Source organism: Neovison vison, chromosome 4 (assembly GCF_020171115.1).
Source record: "Neovison vison isolate M4711 chromosome 4, ASM_NN_V1, whole genome shotgun sequence".
In the NCBI taxonomy this organism is placed as follows: domain Eukaryota; kingdom Metazoa; phylum Chordata; class Mammalia; order Carnivora; family Mustelidae; genus Neogale; species Neogale vison.
In genome coordinates this window covers 168,154,584-168,164,944 of record NC_058094.1, presented here as the reverse complement: position 1 = coordinate 168,164,944, position 10,361 = coordinate 168,154,584, and the positions used below count along the sequence as shown (strand labels likewise).

General features: G+C 34.7%; 1 protein-coding gene across 2 annotated transcripts in view; it reads right to left on the bottom strand.

The window, feature by feature from the left end:
* Positions 1 to 2,484: 2,484 nt before the first annotated feature.
* Positions 2,485 to 10,361, bottom strand: part of PHF14 (PHD finger protein 14) — a 171,818-nt gene continuing 163,941 nt past the window's right edge. The window contains exon 19 of one of the 2 annotated variants that reach the window (XM_044246116.1): positions 2,485 to 2,543. In XM_044246116.1, coding sequence (XP_044102051.1) covers positions 2,532 to 2,543 — 12 coding nt within the window. In that variant the 3' untranslated portion in view covers positions 2,485 to 2,531. The remainder of the gene's footprint in view (positions 2,544 to 10,361) is intronic. The other variant, XM_044246114.1, reaches the window with a different exon arrangement.

Sequence of the window (10,361 nt, the reverse complement as noted above, 5' to 3'; positions counted from 1 at the left end):
TAGCACTGTATGCGGCCAGATGCAGCTACACTTGTAATGAGGAAAACATATGCATACTCTTGTCAAATCATGATGCTGTAACCTGAAAATAATGTAACACTATGTCAACTATACTTAAAAAAATTATAAAGCATTACAAGATTTAAAAATTAAAGTATGTCAAGTTACATATAACAAACATCTAAGAAAACAATGTAAAATCAAGTCTTAAATCTTTCAAACTATTATATTTCCAGCAAAAGTAACAAAAAAATTAAATAGGTCTTAACATTTTAATGAACTTTAGGTTTTGCTTGTTAAGAGAAAATAATGAAATGCTAAATAATCATTCATATATTGTCAGTATGTTCCCATTTCAGCAACTGATATAATTAATGATGGGTTAAATAATTTTTGTAATATTAATCTATTTTTAGTCATTCTCAAAGCCTAAGTTATACACAGAAGTACTGAAGATCAAGCATAAATATCTACAACACAGCCAACAGAAGCCAGCAGGCACGTGTAGCCACCTTGTGTGAAATAACTTCAAGATCAAGCAACTGATGGCACGTCATATGATCATAACCATCTGTTTTTCATTGTTTTGTCAATGATTACTGATCATTATGCATTTTGTATATTTTTCATCAATCTTATTGATAGTACTACTTGTGTGATACCCAAGGAATCCTGAAAGAAATTAAATATTAAGAATAAGATTTTAGGGGCGCCTGTCGGCTCAGTGGGTTAAAGCCTCTGCCTTCAGCTCAGGTCATGATCTCAGGGTCCTGGGATTGAGCCCCGCATCGGGCTCTCTGCTCAGCGGGGAGCCTGCTTCCCCCTCTCTCTCTGCCTGCCTCTCTGCCTACTTGTGATCTCTATCTGATAAATAAAATGTTTTAAAAAAATAAGATTTTATCAGAAAAAGTTTAACAGTGGATGGTCACAATCCTTATTTTGTTCTTATTCCTGTGAGAACCAGTTTTTGCCCCCTTGGAGCAACACTGCCCCTACTGAGAATGCATGGCATATGTCACATTACATTAAGATCTTTAAAAATACAAGTAGAAAAAATAACAAAATGTTAGCACTGGTTATTCCTTAAATGATTTTTATTTTTGTCTTTATATATTATTCTATAATAAGCATGTACTGCTTTATAATTTTTAAAAGAGTAATTAAAATAATTATGGCCATGTTTATTATGAGAATTAGATTAACCACAATCATTTTGTCTTAATACCTCACCAGTTATCTAGACAAGCTTCACTGAAGAAACTACAAAATATGAGAGTATAGTTTCATATATCTAAACCTATGTTTATATACACTTACTGACATTTTTAGCTTAGTCGAAACATATGCAGTGTGTTAAGTCTGATACATATGGTTAAGGATGGTTAAGTGCTCTTCTCAAAGTTTCATCATTTTGGGGCATTTGGGTGGCTCCATCAGTTAAAGGGTCTGCCTTCCACTCAGGTCATGATCCCAAAGTCCCAGGATTGAGCCCAGCATTGGTCTCCCTGCTCTGCAGGGATTTTGCTTCTCCCTCTCCCTCTGCTCATGCTCACTCTCTCTCTCTTTCTTGTTCATTTTCTCTCGCAAATAAATCAATCTTAAAAAAAAAGTTTCATCATTTTCTAGGATCCTATAATAGCATATGACCGAAGACATGCTCATCCTCCACTGTCTCTCTCTTTTTTTTTTTTAAAGGGAAAAAGTTATATTTAAATATAGAAAGGAAAATGTAATCCATTTTTACTCATGAATGCTGACATGAAATTTCTGAAAATCTGGCTTCATTCATAGCTCAAAATACTCTACGATGGTAGTTATATTATTTATGGGTCAAAAAATGTTCAAATAAAGAGAGAAAGCACACAAAAGCCAAAGCCTATGGATTTTTTTCCCAGCCCACATAAAACTGAAGAGTTCTAACTTCTTTCAGCTTGCATCTTGAAAAAGATTAAGTTAAATGCTGACAGAACTATTTAGCAGCAGCGTTGTCACTGTGGCATGCAGTACATTTGTCACTGTGGAAGTCACAGCAGCTGTTAACTACCCAGCCTCTCACGAACCTTACTACATATGTGATGAAAAATGAGGGACTTTAAAATACAAGAAATTCAAACAGAGCTGATTTTAAGAAGACAGGACAAAAAGTTTGGTCTGAAATGAGATGATGAAAAATCTTAACAATTGTCAACAATGCTACTTATGTGAAGCAAAGCTCACTAATTATTAGTCCTGCCACTCTGCTCCCACCTATTTTTTAATACCAGTTGACTTTAACAAAACAAGTCTGAATGTATCATAAGTTAATTCTTTATCAGTTTTCATGTATCATCCTTTACCTTGGTCGACTGGCTAAAAATTATACAAGCTATAAATTAGCTTTAAACAAGCTCTGAATCAGGTTAGAACTGGTTTTCGAATTAAAGAGCCTTCAGTATATTACAAGTTGCTGTCATTTTATTACCTCAATCAATTCTGTGTGGCCTGAGGTGGAAGAAAATGAATGCAGTCTTCATTTGCAATGGGTTTATCTCTTACAGCAGGCTCTGGAAATCACAACCACAGCAATGAATTGAAAGCTAAAGTTATATTTAACATTACCAATGCAGGAAATTGTGCTCCTTAACAAAGTTGAATTTGCAATGGAAAAAAAGACAATTCTTTACCGTGAAAAATATACAAAAAGTTAACACTTGCCTAAACTTAAATTTTTATGGAGTATTTAAAGAATTATACTTAAAGCCAACATTCTATTAAAATAATTTTAGATGGTCCTCAAATGAAGAAAAATGTGAAAACAAGAATGTACTGTTCTCAGTGTTTTGGAAATAGTAGACAGAAAATACATATATTTCATCTTTATCTTAATGAAAACCAATTCTTTTCTTTTTCTTGTGGACATGCATATAAATGGAAGAGTGAATCAGGTACGGTAGGCTCATCAACATTGTTATCAGACTCTAAAACATGGGTAAAATAGCCCCCAAAAGCCCTCATGAGTAAGTATTATTACTGTCTCCATTTTAAAATGAGGAAATGAGGCAGAGAGATTAAGTCACTTACCCAAATTTATATAGTTACCTATACAATATGATTGTGAGTCTGTTCTTGAAGCAGACTATTTGACTATGATTACAGTAAAAATGAGAACATCTAAGGGACTAATTTCTTCTTGCACCACAAGAAGTAATGAGGGACACTGATGACAGAATAAAAACAAGTTTACAGGCCTTAGAAGGCTGTATCAAGTGAAGAAAGAGTTCTAGTGCCAGTAGACAAAGAAATCAGGATATTTCTATGCAAGTGCCCATATAATGTAAGAATTATTAGTGTTTCGATGAAGCTTACTTTTATTAAAAAGGACTTGTGTTTCTCTCCCTAATCACTCATTGTATATTGTTATACAGTTTGAGTTGACTTGTATTTTTTGCAAAATGCTTTTAAGTACATATATTTTAGCACTAAGCTTACTTTTTTTAAAGATTTTATTTATTTATTTGACAGAGATCACAAGTAGGCAGAAAAGAGGCAGAAAGAGAGGAGGAAGCAGGCTCCCTGACAAGCAGAGAGACCAATGCAGGGCTCGATACCAGAACCCTGGGATCATGACCTGAGCCAAAGGCAGAGGCTTTAACCCCTGAGCCACCCAGGTGCCCTAAGCTTATTTTTCATCACTGAACAGATTTAATGACAATGTATAAATTTCTTAAGTGCTTAGTGACAGATTAATGAATGACTATAGGAGTACTAACTAGCACTAACCTGGTCATAGGTATGCCATTAATTAGCTATGTAACCCTAATGTGAATCTGAGGTTACTTCTCTGAGTTTTACCTTCTTCGTCTGTAAAACAAAGCACTTTTACTGGAACTTTTTTTTTTAAAAAAAGATTTTATTTATTCATTTGAGAGAGAGACAGAGACCGAGGGAGCATAAGCAGGAGGAGCTGCAGAGGGAGAGAAGTAGGCTCCCCACTGAGCAGGGAGCCCGATGTGGGGCTTGATCACAGGACCCTAGAATCATGACCTGAGCCAAAGGCAAATGCTTACCAGACTGAGCCACCCAGGCACCCCTAAACTATGGACTTTAAATAGTGCCTCATTAATTTTAACAAATGTACCACACTAATGCAAGATATTAATAAAAGGGCAGGAATGAGGGGGCATATGGGAACTCTCTATAGTTGTCACTGAGTTTTTCTGTAAACCTAAAACTGCTCTGAAAAAAATTTTTTTTAAAACAAAAAAAATTAAAAAACATATTAGTAAGTGTTATATGTTTATATGTTACAAGTTTAACAGTTTCCTTCTTAGAAATTATACACAGTTTTCAACTTCCAAGGATTCCCCCACACTACTTCAAATACCAGAAAGGCCTTTGGAGCACATGGTAGCATTATATTTCCCTGGCTTCTTAAAAGGTAGGTTTAACTATGTATTTTGTGGAATGTAAACTGAAGTGATATGTCAACTTCCAAATATGATTTTAAAAGTCATTCTGCAATTTGCTGTATTTTCTGCTACAGTGCCAAGGACTATATATATATATATTTATATATATATAAAACTGTGATCAGCTTGGGTCCCCAAATTACTGTGATATGCGGAGTTGCTCTGCCAATCTCTAATGGCATGTTACTTGCATGAGAATTCAACCTGTGTTAATCTGCTAAAAATCTGGGATTTGGGGGTGTTTGTTACATAACTTAGCTTATCCTCACTTACATTCTAGTCAAATCCTACCTAGTTTTCATAATTCCATTCAAATATGTATTATTCACCAATTTCTTTTTGATTCTTGAAGTTGAAAGTAAACTAATGTTCCTAATCTCTAAATTCCCAGAGTACCTTCTCTATACCTTCAAATGGCATTTAACGCTTTAAATCTTGTATTATGACTATATGCATACATGTCTTATCTATCCTACTAGAACATTAAGTTTTTTAAGGGCCAGATTCATGTCTGATTTTTTATTCAAAGATTTTATTTAGTTGAGAGAGAGAGAGAGTATGAGTAAGAATGAGCAGGGGGAGGGAGGAGAAGGGCAGAGGGAGGGAGAGAAGCAGACTCCAAAGGAATCTGACATGGGGCTCCGTCCCAGTACCCTCAGGTCACGATCTGAGCCAAAGGCAGACCAAGCCACTCAGGCAGCCCAATGTCTGATTATCTTAGTGTATCTCAAGCATCTAGTACAGTGTGTCACATATCTTTTGAATACGATACAGATTTTCATTCAGTGAAATCAGTTTCCTATTACAGACATACTGACAGGGCCAACAAGATAAAGAAAACACTGGTATAAGTATTTCTTCTCAATTTATGTACAAAAAATATAGACATTTTCTTTTAGATTAGTTTTACCCTCTTAGACAACCCTGGTGTTCTTCATTCTGGAGGAAACGATTTCTTTTTAATATAAAACTGTATCTCTTTTCCAAAGAAATATACTATAATCAACAGGTACTCATAAATGTTAACAGAAATGCTGAGTGAACTAGACAGGAATAGAAACTATTCTAAGAAAAGATACTTTAAAATGTGCTGAACAGATATTATGTTTCTAACTCTAGGTCTTTCATGCATATTTGGGTCATAGCTGGCAGAAATTTATGTTTCAGACATCATTTGTTGTTTCAACAAATAGCCTTAGGCATCTAAGGCAAAAAGTAGAACTATGCTACTTCTACTGCCATTCAGCAAAATAAAACTTTAAAAAATAATTTTAATAACAACTAATAGGAAATGAGCTAGCAGTAAAGAACTAGTAGAAGCAATTTTAAATCTATCTTAGAAAAAATTTTATGTAACAAAGAGACTCCTTGTCTTCAAGAAAGTATGTCAAGGCTTCATTCTCTCAAGAAGTTCAATCTGCCATGCACATTTGTAATCTAGCTGGTAAAAAGAACCCAGACATAAAAAGATAAGTAAGAATCCAAAGAAACATCTACTAAATGCCAAATGAACATTCTAGCAAAAAATGAAAAAGAAATTCAGTCTAGTCCTAAAGATTATAAATGGACACTTAAGCTGAACAATTAATTTTAAAAAATACCCTCATATTTATAATAGAGAGAGGAGAGTGAAGCAAGAGGGAAGAGGGAGAGAACTGGAGACAGAGCTATTTGTGGTATTAGTATGGAGGCAGATTTCAGATGGCCTTGGAAGTCACGGATAAAACCCCGATGTCTGTCCTCTAGTATGGACAATGGAGAACTCCTTCTTGGAGTTTTCTAACCTGGAAGGACATGTGAAAAATGGTCTTTCAAAAATAATGATTTGGAAAAGTTTGCAGATTGGCTTAATGAGAATAGAAACCTAGATTATGAAGAGAAAGGTGATTTGGGGAATAAGGAAAAAAAGTAAACAACATTGCCACCCCACCCGACCCCCAGTTTTGGAGAGAGGAAATAAGGGACTGAGGTAGGGAAAGTAACAAAGGTTTAGTAGGAGAAGTATGAAGGACTATTTCTAAGGTTGAGAGGAGATACATTGGGGATATGGGCCCTTTTCCTCAATGATCTTAAGAGACAAAGTCATCTTGAAAAAATGAGGGTGTTGGAAATAAAACTGAGACTTGAAATATGTGGCAAAGATTTGATACAGTTGTTACAAGAAATTGGATAAGGAGCTCACAAGTGAACATAAGTCCATAAATTCCTCCAGTTATTTCTGGCCAGAAAAAACAAAAACAAAACCACACACACACAAAAAAAACAAAACAGTTAGGATGAAACAGTAAAATGAATCCAGAGAAAGCTGGGGAATTATAATAGAGGGCTCTAATGCTTTTTTAGAAGTGTAATATTAAATGCCAAAAAAATACTTTAATAAGGGGAGAGGGATAAAATCAGAAGGAAGATGAGGGCCTAGGGGTCTTGAAGAGTTGAGGAACTAGAAGAATGTATTTGAAGTAGAAAAACTAAGAAAAATCATAATTTGAGTTATGGAGATGGGGTATTTGGTATACATTAAAGGATTCATGGTGTGGGTGAAATTTTCTCTATCATAAATGGTTTGAGATTTCATTTTTGTAAAGATATGCACTGATAAAATATTTCAAAAAATATTTACGTCAAATCTCACACATATAAAGAGAAAACTGAAGACAGCAAAGGTGAGACAAGAGAGAAGGATTTCTTTAGAAGAGGAAGTTTAAAGGAAGTAGTCCCCCTATGAGAAGGATTTTCTGAAAGGTACTCAGGGAGTTTGCCCCACAGGAGTTTGAGAGTCACAGAGACTGAATGGGGACGCCACTAGCCACAGCGGTAGAGCAGCGGAGAAAAAAAATCAGGACCACAGAGAGAATGCCTGCTTTTCTGAGCTTGCAGGGCAGGGGTGGGTGTGTATGTGCTTATTTTAGTAATGATAATGAGATGTGAAAGACAGCAAGATTCTAGTTATCCAGAAAGGGATTTAGCCAAAGAGGACAGAGAGACTAGCAGGAATGAGGTGATGCCAAGCAAAGAGGAAACAAAAAGAACTTAAATTCTAAAAATGTGTTGTAAGTAACGCACAGGAGAAGGCATCCAACTCTCACATCAAAGGAAATGCAGGTAGGCAAGCCTTAACAATATGAGATCACCAAAAACTCACAAAAGAAAGCAAGAAAAAGACTCAAAGTCCAGTATGGCCTCCATCAAACTAAAGCTTTTCCAGTTTGAAGCAGGCCTCAGCTCAGGAGAGGAGAAGTTTTGAACTTCTTGAGAGAATGAAGCCTTGACATTATACCAGACTGGATTTTTTTATATTAAAAAATTACTATTAATACCTTAAGGAGACTGGAAAAGCCATGAGATACCTCCTAGAGTCACTGGAGAAAAGCAGATCCAACACAGCTTGTTTAAAGGGACTAGGAAGAAAGAATTAAGTTGCTGTTTGTATCTTGTCTTAAATTTTTTTTTAAGATTTGTATTTATTTATTTGTCAGAGACAGAGAGAGAGTGAGAGAGAGTGCACAAGCAGGGAAGCGCAGGTAAAGAGAGAAGCAGACTCCTGCTGAGCAAGGAGCCTGACCTGAGCAGAAGGCAGCTGCCTAACCCACTGAGCCACACAGGCCTCCCTGTTCTTATCTTGTCTTAAATTCAAGACGGAAATTTACTTATATTTGAATAAAAATGAAAGATCAGTATTTTAAAAAGAGGAATCTGGATAGTCTTCAAAGCATTTGACACAGAAAACAGATAAGACCACCTACCTCTATTTTCTTATATAGTCTACTTAAAATTAATCTGAAGAGTTTTTATTTAAAGTTATCAGTTTCAGTCTGTGGATTTTTTTTTTTTCAAATTGCTACAGTGAGTAAAAATAATAATATTAATTTAAAAAACAACTAACTATATTTGACACTATTAGGGAGGTTCCTATCCTAGGGAAGATTTTTACTGATAAAGGACCACAAACACATAGAGTATTCATTACATTTCAGGGGGAAAATGAGGATGGGTGAAAGAGTAAGGAAGAAAAAACTGGTGTATTTTGGAACAGCTAAATCATAAAGAAAAAGTTTACCTCACTGTAAAAATTAGATTCATGAGTAGTAGACTTGGGAACACTCAAAAGAAGTGGGAAATAAGACAGTACTTAATACAGTCATTATGCTGCAAACAGGTTAAAGCTTCCACATTGTCATTAAATGTCACAGGGAAAGACAGACAAGTGTCTAAATTATACAGTACTTCACGTTCTCGTAAAAGAAGAGAATGTTTTCTGAAAATACCCACCTCCTTCATAATCCTAAGTGACTTGAAGTACAGAAAACCTAGTAAGTGAGAAGTAAACTTAATGACTGGATACTCGAATACATTTTAAACTGAATTACTAAGTAATTATTTTTGTTGTGGTGGTTCATATGTTGAAACTGCTGCATTAAAACAAGGAAATAATGCTAAAGTACCCTTATATTCATGACTTGCTTTAAACTACCTTGCTGTACTTTGGAAACTGATTCACAAATATCTGGTAATCTAAATCTAGAAATCTAATCTAGAAACAGAATTTACACTATACAATAATGTAATGTCTTTGAAAGTTGAGAAAATAGTATAATCCCTTAGGAACACAACAGTGAACTAATAAAAATGCATTCATGCAGTCTGAACTTTTCAAAGTGATTTTTAAAAACTGTAACCTCTATATGCATACTTTAAAGAGTTTTCAAACCAGCGAACCAGATAATCATTTGTAGCCATTATTGAAGGTACATTTAACAAAAAACCAACTTAACTCCAATGAAGATATAACACTACAACATAAACCTTTAAGAAACCTTCAGAGAAAACATTAAAGTAAATTGTATCTTAGGTGACCAGAGTTTAAATTTAGCATATGAATATAGTTCAGAGGGAAAAGGGAACAATATATTAAAGCTAAAAAAAAAAATCTTGTAGAAGTCTGAAATCACAAAAGAACATAGATGGCTGAGCTAGGTCACAGGTGGAAATACGGCAGAACACCACAGTTACACATGTGGATCAGTAGCTGCCAAGGATTGGTGGGGGGAGAAGTTTTTTAACATAAATTAAAAGTTAGGTAATAAGTTCATACTCTCTGGCTGACAAAAAAAAATTAACGAAAGAATTAATCCAAATGAATCTAAATTGCATTATAATTAGTATTTGGTCCATGTATGAGGTATTGGTTTTGAATAAGAAGGAATTTTTTTCTGTAAAAGAATGCTGATATTAAAAAATATGTATTAAACCTTGCAGTTTGTACACAAAGTGGCAGACACTGCACAAATCATAACATTCTTAAACTATCTTTGCAAAGAAACTAAATATGGCTGCTTTTAGTTTCTTTTCACAGTACAGGTTTTCAAACTTCACAGTTAATGACAAACATTAGATGCAATATTTGATTCAGCAAAAATATAGTACTTAGTGCCGAATGAAAAAAATCACTTTTAGATCCCTTTCCCTCACCTCCCTCCAAGTACAATAGATTAGATACTGCTGGGTCTACATAAATCATCTATACTGTGAAGTGGTAACTCCCTTTACAAAAATAATCATTTCATTCAATTTTATGAAGAAAGGAACTTGAGAGGTTATGGTCTATCTTCTACACCTTACAGTAGGACATCTTCAATTAATTCATCTGTTTAAGAATTACCTCTGGGCTTTACTGATTTCCCTATTCACTAAAAACACCAAAACAGATCCCACTTAACAATAAAGGTATTCCCTTGTCCTGTGACAGTGCTGTTTATTTATAATACAAAATTATCTGAGTTTCTACATTACCAAAATTTACAGTGACTTCAGGACAAAATCTAATTTGAGAATCTCATGCAAGAAAGAATAGAAAATACCTATTTCAATATGGGAAAGTGGGGCACCTGGGTGGCTCAGTGGGTCAATACGGGA